This window comes from Maniola hyperantus, chromosome 9 (genome assembly GCF_902806685.2).
Source record: "Maniola hyperantus chromosome 9, iAphHyp1.2, whole genome shotgun sequence".
NCBI classification, from domain to species: Eukaryota; Metazoa; Arthropoda; class Insecta; order Lepidoptera; family Nymphalidae; genus Maniola; species Maniola hyperantus.
This window is the reverse complement of record NC_048544.1, coordinates 4,737,385-4,762,270: the sequence shown is the minus strand read 5'-3', so window position 1 is coordinate 4,762,270 and position 24,886 is coordinate 4,737,385. Positions and strand designations below refer to the sequence as shown.

At 36.9% G+C, this 24,886-nt stretch overlaps 1 protein-coding gene across 3 annotated transcripts in view; it reads left to right on the top strand.

Annotated features, from left to right (window-relative positions):
• The window catches only part of emp (epithelial membrane protein), a 90,971-nt gene extending 66,139 nt beyond the window's left edge, over positions 1-24,832 (top strand). For all 3 annotated transcript variants that reach the window (XM_034971564.2, XM_069500712.1, XM_034971565.2), the window contains 8 exons: positions 3,599-3,740; positions 16,670-16,876; positions 17,712-17,938; positions 19,362-19,519; positions 19,792-19,913; positions 20,796-20,921; positions 21,504-21,646; positions 22,272-24,832. In XM_034971564.2, coding sequence (XP_034827455.1) covers positions 3,599-3,740; positions 16,670-16,876; positions 17,712-17,938; positions 19,362-19,519; positions 19,792-19,913; positions 20,796-20,921; positions 21,504-21,646; positions 22,272-22,383 — 1,237 coding nt within the window. In that variant the 3' untranslated portion in view covers positions 22,384-24,832. The remainder of the gene's footprint in view (positions 1-3,598; positions 3,741-16,669; positions 16,877-17,711; positions 17,939-19,361; positions 19,520-19,791; positions 19,914-20,795; positions 20,922-21,503; positions 21,647-22,271) is intronic.
• Positions 24,833-24,886: the final 54 nt, after the last annotated feature.

Here is a 24,886-nt window from a genome sequence, read left to right as displayed (position 1 = left end):
ATATGAAAGGTCTTCACCTGTGCATTCTTAAACAGATTTTTATTTATTTTTATGCATCAAAGTTTTTGAATTATCGTGCAAAATGTTGAAAAAATACGACTGTAGCACGTAACCCTCGTTGCGCGAGCCTGACTCGCACTTGGCCGGTTTTTTAATCCGTTGAAGGTTTTCTACGAAAAAATATTTTACTACCACCCAGTGAAGCAGCAATGTAGAACCAACCAACCTCGGTGGCTATTATTCTGTGTTAGACACTGAGTTAGCGAATCACCTAGCTGGACGAATTACATACCTTACTAGTACCTACTACTTATTTTATTCGTGAGTACGCACTTGTATTAGCCTAAGTCTTTGACCAGGTCTGGTATCTGGAAGGCACTAATATTATGATATTGAACTGGAACAATATGCAAAGGACCTGGGAACCCACCGTTTCCAAAAAAATCCCTACCACTATGTGGTCAATGGAAAGGGTTCATCTCCTTTTGCAATGCGAAATATTATGACGCAGTGAGACAGAGAGTTATAGCCATATGATTTTTTCCATTTTTATATAATTTGTCTTAAATGATATAAAATGGAAAATCTTTTCCCAAAACGGAATTTACAAAATCGTCTACAGTTGATATGCTTAACGTTGCGTTGACACATTTAATGATAAAATGAACATAAAAACGTCGTAATTTAAATGCAAATTGCAAGGGAATCCTTCAATTATTTAATGTTGAATTTAACGACATTTTTGGTATAGCTGTGCGAATACCTACCTATAGTATGCGACAGGTCGAGTTGGCAATCGGAGTGGGGACGCCGCGTATATCCGCACAGCCTCCTTGCTAACCCGGTGCGGGATAGCACGGGTGACGTGCGGGTGTGCCGGGTGTCCCCTCGCCTCACACCCTGATTGCCTTCTCGTCTTGTCGCGTACAGTACGCGGCCAAAAGTGATGAACATCGTTCTTTAGAAGGAGATAGCAGATTTGTAGAGCACTAGCTGTCTCGGTCGCTGAAACCGACAAAACGTCATTTTGGTATGAGTGACCGAGACAACACTCTACAAAGCTGAATTGTCATTCTAAAGGCCGATGTTCATCACTTTCGGCCGCGTACTGTACTATACATTTATGTAATTGTTATACTGGAAGGCTTTGCCCACAGTTAATTACCACTAACGACAAATTCGTGTCGCCAATTTAACATTCTGGTGCGATGCCGTGTATGAACCAAGTAAAGGCTTTTTATGGGCTTGATATTTTCTAAACTAATTGCAAACCCGACCGGTTTATCAATTAACAAGCCACTAACGTGCGTAGGTACATGACGAATTCTTGCTAAACATAAATAATGGTCATTGTTTACCGGCCGTACGGTAGACGCGGAAAGACCTCGGTAAGATTCACGGAATTAGCTTCAATCGTTATGCTTATATGGAATTAGTGGATTTTATCAGTAAAGGAAATGTTGATTGATTCATTGCACAATTCACATGCAATTTGTGGAACAGGCTTCCATTTCAAATCTATTTTCCCACAAAGCGTAGAAAGCTTCTTGGAGAAGCGTGAAAAGCTTCAGACCAGAGTAACATAGTCTGACATTGCATGCCACAGATCCAGAGTGAGCGACAAAACTGCATGGTAAATACAATGATAATTTAAAATGCAGCAAGACTGCATGAATTGCCGGGAGAACTATTTAAAGAAGGTCTATTTTTTACCATGCCGCATAGTCGCAAGATGTTGCTTCAGCGTAAAACAGCCTCCACTAATCGCTTTGCTCATTCATTTTTAGACGTTCTAGGACTGTATTAGCGTGCTCTCCAAAGTGCCTAGGTAATGGGTATGTCGAGCAGTGGACGCATGCAGGCTGATGAATGGATGGATAGATGATAATGCCGGGCCGACGACAATGCCGGTCCGCGCTTTCTTCTTGAACTCTTACTAAATAACAAACAGACTTATTTATAGTTTGTTTGTTAACACTTTTAATCTATATTTGAGACTGAGGAGGAGGAGCGGGAACACTGAGACACAGATTTATTAAACTTACTTCAGGGTTCCCGACACAAAATTGTAAACCGACATAGTTTTTTTATAAATAAATTTTCATTTCATTTCAAACATGACATAAGGGCTCTATCAAGACAAACTAAATGCCAGCAGTTTGTTCTAAGTTCTAGGGCATTTTCTCGATCTAGTTATGCAATAGGTTACAACAAACATATATTATTATTATTTACTGCATGTACTTTGTCACGCAAGATCGCATGTCGGCCAACAATCTTTTCTGTTACAATAATACGCAAAAGGACATATTATTTTTCTTTTTCTCTACAAAAACCCTGACATCTTATTGTAACGATACATAAGTAAGTATAAAAATAATAATATATAATTAAATGTCTTTGAATATACGTAAAACTGTGTCCAACCTGTAAAAATTGCGCTGTATGTTGAACGCTGTATACAGTGTAAAAAATTTCGCTGAACATTATAATCTTTCCCGCATAAAGACGTGGTTGATGACAACTAATGAAGAAGACGTTGAAGACTACGGATAACGCAAATTTCTATTGGTGTGGACGAGACATAATCTATACTAATATTGTAAACGCGAAAGTGTCTGTCTGTCTATCTCTTACCTTTTCACCGCCCATCTCCTTAACCAATTTTACAACACAGAGATAGCTTGCATCTCGAAGACAGACATAGGCTACTTTTTATGCCGGAAAATCAAAGAGTTCGCAGGGGATTTTTAAAAACCTTAATCCATGCGGACGAAGTCGCAGCCGATATGAAGTACAGCACAAAATGCAGCAGACATTGATAAATTAACACATTTATGTACAAGTCAAACAGGAACTACATTTTCGTTCGTCCTTCACATTCAGAGAAACTGGCTATCAGCTTCTTCCAACTATACCTATCTATAAATTCCTGAGATTCACTTCCTTTTTATTTAAATTGTATTATGTATTACAAGTGCAAAAAGTTCCAAGGTCCAAAAAAGGCTGATTTTTAGGGTTCCGTACCTCAAAAGGAAAAACGGAACCCTTATAGGATCACTTTGTTGTCTGTCTGTCTGTGTGTCTGTCAAGAAACCTACAGGGTTGACCCATTGACCTAGAATCATGAAATTTGCAGTTGCTCTTTTCAAAAGTTGTATTGTTATGTACTTATGTAGCTATATTATCATTGTATAGTATCTAATGGTTTAGCACATTATATTATTATGTAGTATATCTACTGTCTTGTTAGAGTTAAAATTAATATGTATTATGTACCTATGCAAAGCTGAATTCTTCCGTCCTCGATCGTCATCCATCATAACCTCGATATTTTTGGCATGTTCGATTTTTTGGTTTTAGACAGTTGTGTATAGTCCGTACAAAATGACTCCTCACTCGCCATTATAACTCTATGGGTCAACTGTCATGTCAAAAGTACGGTTAACCTTCAAAATAAGGACTAAATTCGTACTTTTGACATGGAATTTGACACAAATAGTTAAAATGGCGCGTGAGGCGTTAAATTTTACGCGTTATACCTTTGATTTTGTTCTCGTCCTTCCTGTTTTAAACCTAATTATTTTGTTATCCCCAGAGAAGAATGGGAGAAGGTGAACATCACGGACAACGAAAACGGCACACTATCGTTCCACTACAAAAGGACGTACACCTTCATGCCTGATCTCAGCGCAGGCCCTGATGATGACTCCGTAGTGGTGCCCAATATACCCATGTTGGTAAGTCATCATGATCAACATCATCAACCTATCGGTATCGGTGCGGGCGGCTCACTACACAGCACGAGTCTTCTCTCAGAACGAGAAGGGTTTTGGCCATAGTCTATCGCGCTGGCCAAGTGCGGATTGGCAGACTTGCTTTGAGAATATTAAGGAGAATTATCAGGCCTGCATGTTTCCTCACGTTTTCCTTCACTGTTAAACCAAGTGATATTTAATTGCTTAAAACGCACATAACTCCGAAAAGTTCGAGGTGTTGCCCGGGATTAAACCCCCGCTCTCCCGAGTAGGAGCGGACGTCTAGACCACTAGGCTATCACGGCTAATTATGTTCGTAACTGCCATCTTTCAATGATAGGTTTTTTGTATCGTTTTTCCACCATCATCATTGTCTTTATTGTTCTAAGTGCAGCGGTTATACGCTCGTTATAATTAAAGGCTTCCGTATACTACCGTGAACCTTTTTTGCAAAGGTCTTATTATATTACTTACTAGCAATTATGTAGCTCTGATTATAATATTCATTCATTTTTAAACCACTACCCAGTAATAATACTGGGCAGTGTGTTACTACAGGTAGGTATACTGTTTGTGAGTTTAGGACCAGCAGCTCGATTGCGGTAGGATGACAGCTACAATGTCACGATCGCAAATACCTCTGATTGGCTGATGCTCGCTCCCTATTGGCTACAATGCATTGTTGCAACAAGAATACCATAAATTCAGCCAACCCCAACAATTGCGATTGCAATAATGATTGATGCAGGTTTTCCGCAATCGAGCCCGCTGGTTTGCGGGAAGGTGATAATTAGAGCCTCAATAGCTCAATCGGTAAAGGAGTGGACTGAAAACCGAAAGATCGACGGTTCAAACCCCGCCCGTTGCACTATTGTCGTACCTACTCCTAGCACAAGCTTGACGCTTAGTTGGAGAGGAAAGGGGAATATTAGTCATTTAACATGGCTAATATTCTTTATAAAATAAAAAAAATAAAAATTGACGTGCGGTCCGTTGCTCAAAGTATGGTTACAGTAATAATAATAATCAAATAGGTATCTCTGTTAGTAGGAAGGTAGGTACGGTACCTACTATGGACTAGGTAGCCGTACCGACAATTTTTTTATGATTCTTCGTGGCTTAGATCCAGATTAAAGATAAAAATAATAATAATATGTTTACCACATAAGTAAATGACGACGTCTCATAAGTCATAACTATAATGTTACTTACATGCGTAAAAGTTTTTTGCCTTATAAAATAAAAAAAACCTTTTGATGGTTATTAAACATGTTTTAATGTATGATTTTAAAGGTCGCACATTTCTGAGAAGTGGAGATTTTTTTATGATATCAAATTATGACATCGTATATTTTTTGTCCGTTTCGGTATTTTCTATTCAGAAAAATATTGTCAAACACGCCATTAATTTATTTAATAAAGAATTCTATGAATATATTTCAACGTGACTTGTGGAAAAGTCCCATATTAGATACTACGTGAGATGAGACAGAAAAGGTAAACGTTAAAACTTAAAACTGTTGAAAAAGTGTAAGATTATAAGAGCCTGATCTAAGTTTTTAAAAAGCTCTCCTAGGATTCGTGTCAGTAGTTTTCTCGTAGATATAAAAGGAAAAGCTAACTGACTGACTGACTAATCTATTAACGCACAGTACAAACTACTGGACGGATCGGGTGGCATGCAGATTGCTATTATGACTTAGACATTCGCTAAGAAAGGATTTTTGAAATTGTTAAACTTTAAGGGGGTAAAATTTGTATAGTCCGAGCAGACGAAGTTGCGGGAATAAGCTAGTTAGCTATAAATATCTAAGTAATTAGTGCGGGGGTAGTCAGTAAAGTTATAAAGGACTCATTTAACAGTCAGTTGACGTTTTTTCAAAGACGTCTCGATAAAGACGTGTAAAATTGAAAGTGGAGACAAATGTCCTCGATCAGTGAAAGCGATCGGCACACATATTTGCGGTCTAGTTTTTATGTTCACTTCAACTGGACGTATAACCAGTGGTTTTGTGTGATTGTGTGGAAACTTGTAGTTCGGCCGGAAAGGATTATTTTTAAACAGATGTATTCCTTACTATACTAGCACATACCTACTAGGCATAATACTGTCTTTAAAACATTTTTGTTGTAACTTTATAATTTGCGCTGAAATTATTTATAAATAATTGTTTATAAACATAAGGTACAATAATTAATAAGATTATTAGTATCTATCTCATAATAAAACAATGATGTATTTTTTAATTTTGATTCTATTATTATCTAATAATATAAACTTTCATAAATCTCAACATAGCATAAAATACAGTCGCTTTCCGTTGACTGTATGAACGCTTTGATCTTTTAAACTATGCAACGGATTATAATGCTGTTTTCACCAATAGATAGAGTGATTCAAGAGGAAGGTTTATACCTACGTATAAGCCTTCCTCTTGCGTAGGTTACGCAATTTTTGATGTATTTAAAATTATTTAGTAATTCCCATGAAGTGTAGGTAAACACAAAAAAATTATTAAAAAAAAAAAATTATACGTATAGTTTAATATTGAATATGACGACAATTATTGTTCAGAATGTCCCGTGCGTAGCCGAAGCGTGTTGCTAGTAGTAGATAAGATCTAAATCTGTGGGCTAGTTATTCCATAATGTATGGCACATTATGGAATAACAAAGTCCTGACCTGCCGATTTAATTCAGTAGAAACATTTGAAAGAATGAAAGAAAGAAAGGACCATTTTAAGGACTTTAATCTTAATCATGATGGTATGAATCATCATCATTATGATCAACCCATCGCCAGCTCACTACAGAGCACGGGTCTCCTCTCAAAGTGAGAAGGGTTTTAGCCACAGTCTACCACACTGACCATGTGCGGATTAGTAGACTTTACACACCTTTGAGAATATTATAGAGAACTCTCAGGCATGCAGGTTTCCTCACGATGTTTTCCTTCTCCGTTAAAGCAACTTAGCAGTGAGTGGTTAGGACGTCCGCCTTCTTATCGGAGGCCGAAGGTTCGATTCCAGGCACGCACCTCTAACTTTTCGGAGTTATGTGCGTTTTAATTAATTAAATATCACTTGCTTTAACGGTGAAGGATGGTATGAATAATTCATTCCAAAACCCATGTTGCCTTGTATTGGTGTTCCAAGATTTAACGTAACTTTAACTACCTGTCATGTAACTGGACTTGTGTAATTATGGTCGAGGTCTTATACCTATTGTGTTATACAACCCTTGACTGTTGACACTTTCCTTCAACACTGTTCATTAAAAATACAATTACCTACGTAGAAAGCGTATAGCGCGCAGGCACACATCTAGCGTGAATCGGTAGAAAACGTACATTATCACACTCCATTTGTTGCTGTGGAATGACTGATTAGGGTTCTGTTGGAAAGTGGGTTTCATTAATGCGGTAGGTACATACCATTCAATTATATTATATTATTTATTAAAAGTTAAAACACAAGTACCTAAGACACGTTACATAGGTATAAAAATGTACCTTACTGTACCTAAGTGTGACCCAAACAAGGTCACATTTAGATACAGTACGCGCCAGAAAATATTGCACATCGACCTTTGGAAAGAGGCGGTTTTGTAGAGTTGTCTCTGTCGTTGAGACCGACAACACGTCACATACGTATAACGTATGAGTGATAGAGACAACGCTCTACAAAGCCGAAATCTAAAGGTATGATGATGATAGGATGTATCTTGCCGGCTACTGTACAAGCGCTATTCTACTACCTTATAATATCTTCTTATCACCAAGCACGAATTATATTGGTACCTACTCTATGTAATATAAATGTAACAATGTGGCTAATTCCGTTGTACACAATCTCTAACCTAAACTAAAATGGCACGTCTAAATATCCCTATCCCTTTCATAACGTTGCTTGTGGAAAAGGATAGCACTAAAATTAGACCTGTTAATTTAGTTTAGTTTAGAGATTGTGTACAAAAGAATCGGCCCCATTGGCACCGATTCCTTTGTCGTTCTCTAAACTAAATTTAGAGTATCTGCATCCTTTTCCACACACTGTGTCTGTCCTTTTCATATTACATTAGTAAAAAGAGCATGCGAATACTCTAAAATTAGGTTGTGCTCAGAATCAGTGCCAATACCTACCTACCTTTGAATCAAAATTCTTGTCGTGGGTGCACTTTAAATATTTTAGAATCTATTTGTTTTGAGTTTGCAGGAAAACATCGTAAGGAAAATTAGTTATTGCTAGCGGGGAAATACCCCTTATTCACGTAAGAAAGTATATTTCTTGTAAAATAATATTAGTAGTTTTATTAAAACACGATTAATATTCTCTTTCCTTGTGTTTTTACGAGTCAATAAAATATATAGCATGTATTCCAGCGGATCAGATATTCACTTTTATACTTTATGGATGTTTGTTATGCCGAAATTATTAAATCTTAATTTGATCGTCTAGTGAATCTACCACTGCTGGTTCGAAAGGTCTTTCCTACCGAGAAGAACCGGCAAGAAACTCGGCGATTGCTCTTTTTTTAAATGTTCAATTTACAATATCATGTTATGTAGTATGTAAGTAGGTAATTGCAGTATCGCGCATTGCTGGAGCGAACTGCGAGTCAATCACTTAGTCATCCAGCGTGGATTTGATTTTTGTTAGTTATCTTTACTTTCCATAACAGTCGCTCAGTCTAAAGCTTCCATCCCTTGTACCTATTTTGACTAGCTATACTCCGTCACCAAACCTTGATTTTACAAACTTGAACACAGTAGGAAGTTTATCATCGTGAAGGAGAGACTAGCCGAGGGATACAACCTCAACTGGCCTATTTGGAAGCCGCTCAACCGCCTCAGAGGCAGGAGTTGGGAAGTCTAGGGCGAATCTAGCGAAGTGAGGCTTCATCTCTGGACGCGATACGGAGTGTATCTGCGGTCATCTGAGACAGACCATTGCACACATGACTGAGTGCCCTGCGTGCCCGACAACCTACACGAGGATACCGACTGAGCTATCGCGGTTGCGCCTTTTTGGGTTGCCGGTTGCCCGTGTTTGAGGTGACCGTCAACTCGAGAAGAAGAAGAAGACAGTATAGTTAGAAACTGAAGACAATAATATTATTATACGAAGTGGTAGTAATAACGCGCATCCGTGTGCACTGGACGGAACCGATACGGACCGGAACCTAACTGTGGCGTTGTGCAATGGCGCGTCTAGGGCACCCAGATCGTCTCTACCTTGTCTCTTATATAACCGTCATACATCTCGGCTCTCGTTTTAATATCAGTCAGCAGCGATATAAATGTTCCATGCGGTGTTTTATAGTAAAAGTAAAGTAAAGTAAAATATGCTTTATTGTACACCAAAACAAAAACAATAGACATATAACAAATACAGCATGTACAATAGGCGGCCTTGTCGCTAAAATAGCGATCTCTTCCAGGCAACCTTAGGGTAGAGGATATTATAAAAATTAAAGAAAGCGGAAGGGGTGTACTAATTAAATAAAGTAAATACACATAATATACGTATGTATATATATATATGAAAATACAACAGTAAATAAGAGAGGAATAGACGACAGATAAGTGGAATAAAAGTAAAAATAAATAAACACATCAAATGGAGGATAAATAAAATAGCTTCAATTTTGTTTTAAAAATAGATAGTGATTGAGACTGTTTGATATCCAAGGGGAGAGAATTCCATAGCAGTATAGCGGTAACAGTAAATGATTTAGCATAATAAGAAGAGGAGTGTGTAGGAATTTTCAGGCGTAGATTATTTGAGAACGAAGAAAAAAAGAGTGTGTATCACATCGGTACTCAAAACGTTCTTTAAGATAAAGAGGAATGGAGGGATTGAACAGTATACAGTAAAGAAGATGAAGAATATGAGTAACAACATGTTTCGATGAACATCGGTATCTTCAATCCTGTCAATAGTAATCAGTCCCAGACCCAGTCGGTTTGTAAAATTTAAGCTTGCGCAATTACTCTTAAGGCGAGTCACCGAGGCGGGCAGCGCGGCTTTGAAGTAAACCGCTTGGCAACGTTTAAATTTTGTGTTTCAAACGTTAAATTTGAATTTAATAAATTATAGAAGTCCTGTTGAAAACCAAAATTTAGCAGGTTCTCTGTAGTACTTAAAGACAAATATTTCCATATAAAAATTATTTGCCAAGTCAGAAATTTTAGTATTAAATAATTCGTTTTACACTTTTATTTCGGCTTATTTCAAGATTTTATTTGATCGAGTGAAGTACTTCCTATTGTGTATCAAAGTAGCACATTCTTTAGACAATGTCTTTAGGTATATTGTATATTTTTAGCAAGGCCATTATTTAATAGTAAATACCTAAAACATTTGATCTAGCAAACCAGTTTTTTCCGCTTAGCCTCGGTGACTCGCCTTAAGTGAAATTATTCACGTTATCATAATTTGATTAGGTACTTTAATGCTACAGTCTGATTTAACTTCTCTATGTTCGTTGAAAAAAAATGGACTGCATCTAAAGCAGATTACGATTGACAAGAGTGCGGACAGTGGTGTCTGAGTGAACTACCGATGTTCGTTAGAACATCTTGTAACTATGAACTTAAGAAGCACCGCATCTAGTGGAACAATACTTGACTTGTGCTTTCTACATAAAATATTACGAATTAAAGTTAAATGTAGTAACCTTCTCAATCTAATCTAACCTTCTCCTCAAAAATCTTCCATATACCTTTCACCAAACCACATCTAGGAAATCAAACCCCAATTATGCATATATGTGCAAAATTTAACGAAATATCAAAAAAGATACCTAGCATCGACATATTTGATGACTCAGCCTGCATTCAAAAAAAGCTCTTATCATTTTACGGTGGGTTCATCTACTAAGTAACTTAGTTATTTGTTTAGTTAAGTAGTTCGTTAAGTTCTTTTTATTTGTCAAGATATTTTGCAAATGCTGTGTACACATTTTATAGATACATTTATCAGCCTGTGTTTATTTATAAGTGTCGTAGTTGTGTTCCTAAAAAAAACATTTATATCGCTGATAGCCGGTAATTCAGTATACTTAACACCTGCTAAAACGGCCGCAGTACTTTCCCCAGCGAAAATATTATCAGCTTTCCTTGATGTGCTCCCAGGAAGATAGCACTTTTTCTCATATGATACGTTAGTACTTGACTGCGATTATTTGCTGGTATTTGGTGGTAGAGCGAGAGTTGAAACCCGGGACCTTTCACTTATAAGACCACGGCGCTCACCGTGCCACTGCGCCAAGATCTCTTGGGGCCCTAACAGGGTATCACGCAGAGGAATGGGTGTTAGAATAACAACCCGGGCACTGGTCTTAGGACATCTTAGAGCCACTAAGTTTGCGTTGAGAGATTTAAGTATGAAGAACTCTAGTGTTTCTCTTCTTACATTCTAATCTACCCACGTTCCTCATACACCCGTTGCACTATTGTCGTACCCACTCCTAGCACAAGCTTTACGCTTAGTTTTAAGGGAAATGGGAATATTAGTCATGATTCTTTAAAAAATGTCTGAAAATAGAAACTTTCAAAGAAAACGTTTTTTCTGTCTTTCTTAGATAATTTTAATCCGCTGAACACTTAACATTTTTTAATTATACCTATTTGAAATTTTTAACTAAGCATTAAGTGTTATTTTTATCACGCGAAGCTAACGGTGAGTCCAAAACGCTTTTCTTACTAAGAGAAACTAGTTCTCATCTAGGTAAAAGTTTCTTAATGAACTTTCTGTATGAATTTGATGAACTTTTAGGAAGTCTATTGAGAATCTTCACCATACGTGCGAAACATCAATGCCGTTTCACGATTCACAAGTCCCACTGTAAAAGCACTCAAGAGGATTTTGTTATAAGATCCACGTTCCAACTTGATTGTTAATTCATACTGCTTATTCAGTCATATGCAGCGAGCTGTTAGCCTGTTACTTACTATAGGGACACCATGCTAAAACTTTAAAAAATTACAAAAAAAAACCGTATCAATAATACCTAACCGTGTTTGTAGGTACACTAAAAATTAAAAATAATTTAATTTATTAACGAATATATTATTATGTACACAAGAGTTAATATAGTTCTATAATAATATTTTTTGGGGCCGGTGCCAAAAAAAAAACGGGCCGAACTGAGAACCACCTCATTTTTGGGAATCGGTTAAAGTAAATCATCGTAGGTGTAAAAAATAAAACCATGCACTTTTAATTTGTATGGCGGCCATTTTGAAATACGATATCTTAGTTTTGTATTATTTGTTGTTTTAGCGGAAATAGAAATACATACTGTGAAAATTTCGACTCTCTATTATTGATATATAAATGACAAGATATGCCCAAGCGAACAAAATTTTTCACGGTTTAGAAACCAAATAAATCAGCGCCACCTCTGATACTAATGAACGACCCGTATGAAATCCAGACGTCACTGAGGTTGCATTGGTGCTATAGCACCAATGAGTTGGTGCCATTTTGTTTGTTCAATAACCCTGTCCATACGAAGAAATATATAAGTCAATTTTCTCTACCTATTACCGTTCATAAGATAGGTACAGCCCGCTCACAGACAGACGGACAGCTGAGGCTTAGTTATAGGGTCCCATTGGCACCCTTCAGGTAAGGACCCTAAAGGACTGTTAAACTTCAAACTTTCATTATAATACTTGATAATGAAGAATTTAATGATGGTCACCCCATATTAAGTTTCTTCAACATACCCATGCAGATGTTATACGTGATCGAGGACCTATTTGAACCTAGTGCAATGAACTTTACTTGTTCAAGCTAATAACGCACGCAATGCAGTAGTAATAAGGTAAAATTTCACATTTTTCAACCTTGGGTTATGTACCAACTTGGGTTGAGTTATGTATGGTTAGATAATCCGAGGTGGCTATTTTATAGGAAAAATATTGACAATTTTGTATTTTTCTAACTGCATCTAACTTGTCTGATGTTTTAAGCTGACAGTAGGTATATCATGGTTTCGTTATATTTCACGAGGCGGATCGTCAGATAGGGCGCGGGTTGCGGGCTAACGGTGTTTGGGGGCGCGTAATGTCCCAGTACTGGATCTGTTTCAGCGGACACCTGCTGGCGGAGTAACGAGGAATTGTCAGTAGGGTTTGCACCGTGGTCAGCGCTCAGCGGTGGGATGGAACTTCGTGAGGCTTTTAGTCGGTAGGAGTCCGACATAACCACTAACACAGAACCCACTGTGCTCCCCGTGGCTGGTGGTATCCATGGTTGATTTCCTCACGAAAAAAAGAATGGCAATGACGTAACAATTAAGGCTTTCAACACCGCTGTCACCTGCAACGCGCACCACACTTCACGAACCGTCTCAGTGAAGTGGTAGGTACCTAGTACTATACATAAGTTGGTGTGGGTGGGGACCATAGCTTGGGATTAGGGAGATAGATATTTTGAGAACTATCAGCTATCAGTGAGGCGGCAAGTAAAACTAAGCAGGGCTTCCTATATCTTAGGTTCTAAGCATTGGAGATTGGAAGTCGATTTTAAAGAAAAAAAACACTAGCTTAGATTCTTATTTTGAAAAAAAATATTGAAAGAGACTATTTTGGTTAGCTTTTTGAGAACTCTTGGTATTGTTGTTACCCTGACGAGGACTTCCCTACCTGCATGGCGAGAGGCATCATTTAATTATGAATTTATTAAGGCAGAAATATGTCTAGGTACTAGTAAACCGTTGAGACCGTTTAGGCTTTAAACGCACAACGCCAAAAAGCTAAATAGGTAATATTCTCTGTTAAATTAGGTAAACAGGAGTGTTTGGGAAACTTAAATTGCGTTGTGTAGGTACCTATTTAGTTTGATTGCCAGCAAGATTTGATCAGGTACTAAATTATTAAACAAAACAAATCCAAACAATAGTATGATTTACCTATGTAACATAAACTTTAATTTGCAACCTCTAGTCGACGCATCAATTTTATTTGTACACACGATGTACAAATATAACGCGAAAGGTTTACAAACTCTGTTTACTTTTCTTATAACATTGCTAAGAGTAATAATAATTTAAGACAAAATGATTGATATGTTGTAGGCTTTAAGGACCAAATTCCCTTGAACGGTGCCATTAAGTGTGTTAATTCTCAGAACGGGCGTACGATTGCATATTATGTAATGCGCCGATCTTTCTCAATGCCTAATAGCTAGCCTTTTTCAAGCCTCTTGTTACAAAACCAACATTTACTTGCGGCTTCAGATAAAGGTTGAAAGAAAGAGAACGCGCGACGGCAGAATGTCCAACGCAGCTCCTACCCAGTCGTTGTTATTAAAAGAACTGTAAAGTAAAGGTGTTCATCTGTAGGGCGATTTCGTAAAACCTGCATCAATCATTATTACAATCTCAATCATTGTGATTGGCTGAATTTGTGTGAATCTTGTTGCAACAATGTATTTTAGCCAATAGTGAGCGAGCGTCAACCAATCAGAAGTGATCGTGACATTGTAGCTGTCATTCTACCGCAATTGCGTAGTATGTCCATAGTTTTGTAGTTTTTTGTAAAACGTAATGCATTAATTACATGCTTTTTCAAATCACGTAGACGCGTACAGTACCCGGCACAAAATAATGTAGGTACATCGACCTTTAGAAAGAGATTTTGGATTTGAACTAGCTATTTATGCAGCGTACGCCACGGAAGCTGATGGATGGGACGATTTTTTTCTGACTTAATTCACTAATTATTTTAATTACTTTCACTATTAAGTATACGGGTAAGTAGTTTTTTTTCGCAAAATGTTTATGAATTTTACCTTTTACCTTCTTAGATAATCACTCTTGCTATTGGTAAAAACCGTATGAAAATCCGTACAGTCATTTCTGAGATTGGCACAAACAAACACGAACTCAGGGCGCGGTGGGGACTTTAAGTTCTCGTATTTATGGTGTTAATAATAATAATTGTTTCATTAAGCAGAGTTGTTGTTATCAAAATGGCTCGATTCCATTCCATTTCACTTCGTCTTTTACATGCATGCGGTGGCCCTAAGAGATTAAAGTATTTGATAACAAAAATCAAAATAGAATAGACAGGTAAGTAGGTACCTACCTATTTATTCAAAGACTGTGCAATCCTATCCTAACAGCTTAAATACGTCAGACCATGGGCAAAAACAGCTTAATTAGGTACCTGTTTAGTTTTTTCTTCGTGCTTATAATTTTTTACTGATGAAAACCATCTCGTTATTATTCGACTTTTAATTAATGCGTTTATGGTATCGGTATAGAATAGAGTAGAATAAAAACATTTTTTATTCAAATAAACATTTACAAGACGTGCTTTTATCGTGCGGTATCTCAAGTCAACTGTTAATCTACCACTGATCCGTTCGAAGACAAAATGCCCTTCCTACCGAGAAGAACATGCAGAAACTTGGTGGTTTCATCATTAGGTATCAATCGCAGACCATCACGTATTATAAAAGCCTAATAGCCGGACACCCGCGATCGCTAAGCTTAGGCAGTTGCTTAGCATAAAAGTCGGCCCACGCCCGTTCGGTACCCTCATTCCGCATGTTGTCTTGATTACGTGACTTTTTAATCCACCAATCACAATAAAGTGTTCTCCCCTGTTCCCCGCCAACATTTTAGGATTTTTTTCATGCAAAACCTTGTATATTATATATTCGTATTCTTGAGTTGAATTCTCTGTAGTATCAACCGATAGACGACCACTGATGAACATAGGTATAGATTGCTCTTTTGTAGGGACTTCCACGCGCCGTCTTTCGCCACCTAAATCCAGCGGGTCCCTGTGACTCGTTTGATGTCGACTGTCCACCTAGTGGGCGGGTCTTCCGTTGGAAGACCTGCGCTATCCGGTACGAGGTCGCCATTCTAGTTAGTACCTACCTTGTGGGACGCCAACTCTTTTCAAAAATTTTATATTGAATCCATTGGTAGGTACTTCAAAGTTTATTAATAAATAGTCTACTCTTAGTGTTGGTCCTAGGTCAAGAAAAATCTATTAAGTACCTAAATGCGATGTCAATTACCCAGGTTCACCTTTAGTATTCGATTCACGGAAACTTAAGCAAAAACCTTACATTATTTTACTGTAATTAAATCCATTTTAACCATTTTCGGTATAAGTACTTGTCCTGCGAAGTCACCTTGTCACTCAGGAAGTACCTACCGCGGAAGTTATCTGACATCGAAAACTTGGCTACTGAATAAAATTAATATCATAATATTTACATTGTATAAAACTTCACTATCAACATCAATAATAAAAACCATTAGTCCACTATATCAGTGCTATTATTGACTAAATCGTGAGGCCAAAACAAAGTTTTGTAATCAGTAGTAGGTATCTACTATGAACTCTCAGCTAAACCTCATGGAATATCTACTCATGTGCCTCATACATTTCATTGAATTATTATGTAGGTAGATACTAACGTACAATATTTCCTCAAAGACATATTTCAGATTTTTACTGAGAAATGCACGTTTTCGCACCAGTCATGCGTGCGAAGAATTGTAAAAAAGAAAAGATAATACCTATGCTTTAAAGCTTTATGAGAAACTAGCTACCCGCCCTGGCTTCGCACGGGAAGCTTATAACAATTTTCGTATAGATCCCTAATTTTTCGAAAATACAATATAGCCTATGTTGCCGAAGAATAATGTAGCTTTCTACTGGTGAAAGAATTTTTAAAATCGGTTCAGTAGTTCTAGAGATTACCCTCTACAAACAAACTTACAAACTTTACCTCTTTATAATTTTAGTATAGATTTAAAGAGTACCTTCTCTGAAAACCCGCTTTTTTGACATAGAAGTTAGAACCTTCTAAACTGAGAAGACAGTAACTCATACCCAGACGTTGCTTATACCCAATATGGTGTATTTTTGTTCACAGAGTGCAACATCTCAATCAAAGCACGCCGCACGATTCCTCCGGCTCGCCATGGCTTCCATCATGGACATCCTCAAGATCAAGCCCTTCGTGGAAGTGTCAGTTGGGCAACTGCTCTGGGGATACGAGGATCCACTGCTAAAACTGGCCAAAGACGTGGTGCCGAAGGAACAGAAGCTCCCGTATGAAGAGTTTGGACTCTTTTATGGGGTAAGTTTGATTTTGTTCAAGTTAGCCCCCTTGTTTGCGATCTCAACCGTGACTACCAATAACTTTGAAGTCTTAAAGTCTGAAAGGGGAATGGCCATTTTATCGCTTAAACGGTTAAACCTCGGCTTCTTCGCGATAGGTATTTTACCGGAAGGCTAAATCGCTTTGGGGAAGGGCTAGAAGAAATTATAAATTCCTGAATTGACCCAGCCGAGACTTGTAGAGTTCTCTACTGTATTCCAGTGTGTACTGAGACCTGAATATATTATTACACAGGATTTGTCGAGATGTTTTGCATCGTCTTGTGAATCAATTAGTCACTAACCAGTAGATATTATAGTAGCGCGTCTGTGATCATCAGCTTTTAAAGTAGGTACCCAGATAACGGTGAACGTCGTTACCGCCTCGGCTTCTACGCGGTAGTTATTATGCCGGGAGGCTAAAATCGCTTTGCGAAAGGGCTAGAAGAAATCATAAATTCCCGAGTTGATCCAGGCGAGATTTGTGGAATTCTCTATCTATTCCAGTTGCTCCCGAGATTTGAATATATTACGCAGGGTTTGTCGAGATGTTTTGCATCATATCATCCTGTGAATTAATTAGCCCCTAACCAATATTAGCGCGCCTGTGATGGTCGGCTTTTGAAGAAGGAAGATAACTGTGGACGACAATGGTTAAAATCATCTAGTATAGACTACAGACACCCATTTCTAGATGATCAACTACGTCAATCCGAAGCTTAAATACATGTTCAATGCCCATAATATTTCACCGTTGTTATTCTCCATTCAATGGCAATTTGGCAGTGCTTATAGGATTTATTTTATTATTCCAGAAAAACGGCACTTCACCAGACGTAGTAACCATGTTCAGCGGCGCCTCTGACATCACGAAGTACGGCATCTTCCAACGCTACAACCATCGCGAACGCCTGCCCCACTGGAGCACGGACGAGTGTAACAGCATCGCCGGCTCTGACGGCTCCATCTTCCCTCCCCATATCACCAGGAATGACACCCTTGCCGTTTATGACAAGGATCTGTGCAGACTTTTACCCCTCCGGTAAGTTTCTGCTTCCTTTAACTCTAGATAGCTAATCTCCGTCGAATCGAGGGGCATCTGAAATCAATCGTAGGTCGATACTAACGTAAAATTACAAACGTAGTTGAAATTTTCAGAGTGTGAAGGTAATTTCTGTTGCCGCTTTAACAACAAATAAGCTAAATTTCTAAATGCCCGTCATGCAAATTAAAAAATTTAAAAGTGCATACTTAGTGTCCGGAGTCCTAAACCCCATACGGTACCCCACAGTGTTATATAGTGAATAACCACTAACCAGAACGTTAATACTTAGCGTTATTGTTATATACTACCTAAACACAATCCAATACCACTAACCATCTGCCTCATTTTGTAGTTTAAGTGATTTAGTATATTTTTTCAAACCCGCAATGTATAGCGTGCAAAACTCGGGTCAATGTCCCGCCTACAACGCGGCATTGACTCCGAGTGACCTACTTACGTAACGTTCGTTGACCTCTGACGTCAGTCAGACGGTTTATTTGCAATATATCGTTTATCGTAAAATTTTACTAAATTATAGGATTTTTATTTATTATTTCGCGTCTTTTCATCATAATCATCATACAGTACTATCACCTGTCTTCGTTTTTGCCAGCGTTCTGGTTACACTCTGTATTATTATCTTGTATGATGGTACGGAACCCTTCTTGTTCGAGTCCGACTCGCACTTGACTGTTTTTTATTGAGGTAAGTAATCTCAGTTTTAATTAAATAATATATAAGGATTGTGTAAATAAAAAAAATAAAAAATATTAAATAAGTATATTTACCATTAAATGTGGCAGGCTATCTAGTTAATATTAATTTGTATCTACATACAATAACATCTGTAGGTACATAAATATTACATTGACTAATGTGTATAATCACCGCGTAACAAGAAGCGAAACAAGACAATGGGTGTTCTGGATTGTTTATTATTACGAAAGGCTTTATCCAACAATCTGCGTGTTTGTTTGTGATACGCTCAGAGACTAAAGTCGCACGGCTCATATTGTATGTTATACAAACCTTGAAGTAGGTAGGTACATAATATTATTTGGATTCCATCTTTCCGCTACATATACCACGCGGTCCATCATAAATCAAGGAAGACTAAAAAAACATCTTTTCAAATAAGCTACTTCATACGCCACTACAAAGTCATATTAATTTTAAATAAGTAATTTCATTCTATTTTTATCTAAGGGGCATATTTAGTTACAAAGGAAAGGTGGAATATTATAGTCATATCTAGCTGGTCAACATTCTTTTGAAAAGGCTCTGAGGTGTCGTAGGTACCCTACACACCCAACAGAAACGTAACCTAGTTTTTGTCATTTAGATTCTCTAGTCTCTAACATAAACGTTCAAAAATTAAAAAAAAATGTACAGTTGTAAAAATGTATTTACTCTATTTCAGATACCTCAAAGACGTAGAATCGGGCGCGGGCGTGCAAGGCTTCAGATTCACGCCACCAGAGGACGTGTTCGCGGACGACGAGCATAACAAGTGCTTCTGCCCCGCCGGACCCCCGTGCGCCCCCAACGGGCTGTTCAACGTATCCCTGTGTCAATATGGTGAGTTTACGGAGAACATTTAAGTTATCATGGAGAGACTTCGTAAACGCTCGTGTATCTGTTGGATAGAGCAGACTGCAAACGGATACTCATGACAGCGTCTTTCGACGACATTTGGCTAATGGGCACATAACATAACCATGTCATTTCAGCTTCACAACCCATTGAACTAATGAACCTGGATATCATACGGCAATTTCAATTTACCTAGGTTGGGAATTTCACTTGCTTAGGAGGCATATGATTTTAAAATAATGTAATATTTTCCACAGATTCACCCATAATGCTATCGTTCCCGCACTTCTACTTGGCTGACGAGAGATTCCGCGAAGCTGTGGAAGGCATTTCACCCCCCGTACCGGACAAACATCGCCTCTACATTGACATTCAGCCCGTAAGTGATGTTACGATACAATAATTTTATCTTACCCTGTTCAAATACTAACAATACCCGTAGTACAAGATTTTACGTCTCACTAAACCAAACCAAATTCGAGAGTCGAAATACTTCCGCGTTACAGTAAACTGGATCTTAAAAGCCTTGTTTTAAAGCCCAAGTTTGTCTACACTTCTACAGCCAGCGCTCCAAGCGGAAACATTGCGAAATTAAAATCAGTAGCATTGAATATTTGACTTCAATTCAAGGCTGTTTAGGTCCATTTTACTGTAACGCGGAAGTATTTCGACTCTCGAATTTGGTTTGGTTTGGTGAGACGTAAAATCTTGTACTACGGGTACAGGCCAACAGGCGCAGCTTTGTAAACTTTATTCAAAATTTTCTCTCTCAAGTTACCCTTAATGATAGAGAGAGATAAGAGTTTCTGTGTAGTTATTAAACTTTAGACCGCAGCGCGGTGCGAGCTGAATTGCACTCTATTTCCTCGTGACGAGAGTCGTTATTTCAACGTCAAAAGACGAGATTCTGTAGAATATAATACGTAGAATAGAATATAGGTACTTTTATTCTAATAAATTTTTACAAGTGCTTTTGAATCGTCCAAATAATTTATGGTCCGTACAAAATGAGAACTCATGCGCCATTTTAACTCTATGGGTCAAATGTCATGTTAAAAGTACGGTTCACTTTTAAAATAAGGACTAAAATCGTACTTTTAACATGATAGTTGACACAAAGTTAAAATAGCGCGTGAGATCTAATTTTGTACGCATTATACTACTGGTTCGGAATGCCATTCCTACCGAGAAGAACTAGCAAGAAACTCTGCTGTGATCGGAAGATGAGAGTATGTGATAAAAGAGTTGTGAATGTCCTCAGGAGATGGGCACGGCGATGCAGGCGCGCGCGCGCGTGCAGATCAACCTGGCCGTGTCGCAGGTCGTGGACATCAAGCAGGTCGCCAACTTTCCCGACATCGTCTTCCCCATACTTTGGTTTGAAGAGGTAATAAATAATATTAAAATTCGGTATAGTGAGAGTCGAACTCGTACATGTTATGTACTTTTTATTATTTTTACATTTACATGGCGGCCATTTTATTATTTGTTGTTATAGCGGCACTAGAAATACACAATGAAAATCTCAACTCTCTAAAATTCTCACTAGTTCAATGGTTGAACTAATGGGAATGAGCGCCTTCTATTACGATTCATGAAATACCGACTACAGCCCTCTGATAGTGACAGACGGACGGACAGCGGACGCTTAGTAATAGCTGGGAATCGACTCCTGTCCTTCGGGTAGAGAAAGAAAGAAGAAAGGACGAAAAACGTATATTTCTTAAATTCTGCCACACATCATATTAGATAACAGTTGGTTATCCCGGCGCTTCCTCCATATTTTGAGCATTAAACTCAAGCATCTTCTGCTTGAGGCATGTCGGCTTTAATGCTCAGCACTGGTACGGAACCCTTAAATTAGTGGTGGTCATAAGATTAGGTACGTATTTCAATGTAATGTTATGGAGATTTTAATACGAGTGACACTATACGAATTACGAGTAACATTTCTGTAATTCTTTTGCAGGGCATAGACGAGCTGCCGGAGTCGGTGTCTTCGATGCTCCGGCTGGCCACCAAGGTCCCGCCCATCGCACGCGCGGTGCTCGGCTGGGGACTCTCCGCTTTGGGGATCCTGCTCATCCTCCTCGCAGTCACCTGCCTTATCCGGTAAGCTAGCCATCCATCAGCCTGCGCAAGCTTCCACTGCTGGACCAATCACCATGCATTTGCATGGGAAAAGTTAAAAAAAACTGTAGTGAGATGAAAAGTTGTGTGTTTCGCACGGCTGCAAATTTATTTGCGCTCGAGCCTTTGAATTCCTCGCTACGCTCAGGATTCTATTTTTGAACCACTCGCAATCCTTCGCTGGCTCGGAATTCAATACAAACTCTCGCGAAAAAATAACAACTTTGCAGCCTTGCATAACAAATAACTAATATTCTAGCTTATTTAAAAATAAATTTAACTTCAATTAATTAACAAATTGTTTTCTAATGGGAAAAAAAATTGATTGATAATAATTTATAATTATTATAATGTAATCATTATTACTTATTTACCTATTTAATAGTTATTTACATAAAAAGAAAATCAAAATGCATGGTATTAATTTTGTGTGTGTGTGTGTGTATGTAACTCATTCTGCCCCACTTAGGCTCACTTATCCTGCCCATGCAGGGTAATCAATCCATCCTGCCAAGCAGTATAATCCACCCTGCCATTCGAGACAATGCAACTTGGATTTACCCTTTGTTTATGCGTCTATTATTTATCACCTATGCTTCTCCTCCAGGTCGTCACACCGTCAAAGTACGTTAAGGCTGGAAGGCCATGCGGTGGCCAAACCTCCGCCTCCAAAAATACCCAGCAAAGAAAATGGTTACGAGTTAAACAATAGAAGATAACATGTAAATTGCGCTTTTATTATTCTTACTATATTCGTAAACATGTTTGTAACTGTTTTTTGGCTCGATTTTTTCTGCCACTTTCTACCAAATTGTGAATGTGAATGTTCTGGCAACACTGTTTTATAAATTTGTGCCAAACCAAGAATCTACATAAATAGGGAGAGAAATCTATGCAAAATTAGAAAAAAAGAAAAAAAATCCTATTTTACAAACTTTGACATATAAATTTAAAAAAAATTTGAGCCAAAAAACAGTTATTGTCATAACCTTCATAGATTAAAAACAATAGCCTTAAAATTTTATAAATTCAAATTAAACTCCCCCTATATTTAGATTTTTGTATTTTTGTTAAGTTTTGCGACTCGAATTCTATATATTTTTATTTAGGTACTTTTGATTTTGAAAAAATTATATTTGACAACTTTATTTTACGGTAAAAATGGTATTTTAGTTTATTTTTTAGCATTTTTACTCGTTTAGGTACCACCTCTTTAACGTTATAGGGTACTATTAAATAGTTCGTTTTTTATTTTAAGTTTTCTTTCAACGAATGTGATAATTTCAAATTTAAGATTCGAACAAATTTAGTTTTAATAACATTCGGGAATATGGTTTGAATGACTGTTTTTTTAACTGTAAATATTTTGAAATCTTCGGTCGGGCTTCGGGTTGCCATTAAATAAAAACTTTGCAATGTTAAGGCAAATGTAAAAATTAGACAAAATAAATTTTGCGGCATGGACGATGAAAGATAGGCTTTAAAGTCATAAATGTTATAAAATTGAAAGAATCGCAAAGTTTATTGGGTATATAGGTGGTAAATTAAGATAAGTAAGAAAATTTAATAAAAATGGTCTAAGTCGACCGTCTATTTCATAAATTAACGGAAAATCTATCAAACTGTTTACTTCAAACAATAATAAAAAATTAGGTTTATATTATAGTTTCCAATATTTTGATATTATTTTGTAAATAAATATTATTTTGACTTTTTTTAATAGTAAATTAACTAACAATATTTAATTACTTTTAAAAATCTTATCTTAATTTATCTTATCACTAAATACCTAAATGTACATTATTTTTACTGATAGACTAGTCTGTATCCGTCCTTAGGCCTAGGTGTATTTTTTTACCATTTACTTTTTTTCTTAGCCTTAAATCTATCAAGGAATGGTATTAGTTTAATTTTAGTCATAATATTATACCGTGAATTATATACATTTTATTTTCTTGTTACTTGTCTTATATTACATCACATAAACTAATTAACAATAATTCGGATATCATAATCGTCATTTTCATTCCTAATATCACAAAATGAGCAATAATTTAGTCTGTTATTAAAATAATCCTGCTGCATAAATTATTCTTATGGAATTTTTTTAAGTTAAGTAAATCCCAATGATGATTGATATATTTTCAACTTATACATATTATGTTATCATATATATTATTATATTATTTATGTACCTGTTTTTTGACATGACTAAATGTTTAGTTTTTGACTGTTGTGCATGTATGTAAAATAATTTGACGTGATAATCATAACGATCAAGACAAATATTATTATATCTTAGACAATATACCTACTGATACTGAAACACTGATATGTGTTTGTTTAATTGCGGGAAAACTGCATCCAATCATTATTACAATCGTAATCTTTGTGATTGGCTGAATTGATGGTATTCTTGTTGCAACAATACATTGTAGCGTAACAATAGTAAGCAAGCATAAACCAATCAGAGATGATTGCGATCACAACACAACAGCGACAGGTTGACAAAAAGTCACAAAGTTGCTAGATAAAAAAAATTTAAGTAAGTATATATTTTGTCACGTTGTTTTCAATTAATCAATTTGATAAGTTATTTATATTGCACAGACCTCATTTATTAAAAATTTACAAACTACTAAAACAAGGCATTTATACATTTCTTGCAAACATAATATGACGTGACGTGATTCAAGTACCTTTACAGTGTAAATTTTTATTACTCAGGGTCTATAAATTTAATACTATGTACTGGATTTGTATAACCTACTTGCGAAGAAATTGTTCACAATCTTCAGTTTGATTTATTTGAAATTGATGTTTAAATGTTAATTTGTGAATGTTTTTGTACTGAAATGTAAAATAAAAGTTATGTCATTCCTTCATTAGGAAAATGCTTGTGGCAACATCAAATAGTTTTATATACAGTAATTTTTAATACATTTTGTAACAAATCATATTTATTTTACATAATGTGAGGATTTTTTTGGTTATTTAGTAATTTTTACCTATTCATGTTATGTACCAATTCTGTTATTGTTGCCACATCATCTACCTATAATTTGCTCAAATTCGGGACTTAATTTTTAACGCACGTTTATTATAATTTTATTGTGTAAAGTGCGTTATGTAAATAAATGAATAAAGGTGTAAGTTATATTACAAATATTAATTTGTTTTATTTTTACTGCAATATCTCCAGTCTAGACAAACTAGGCAAGG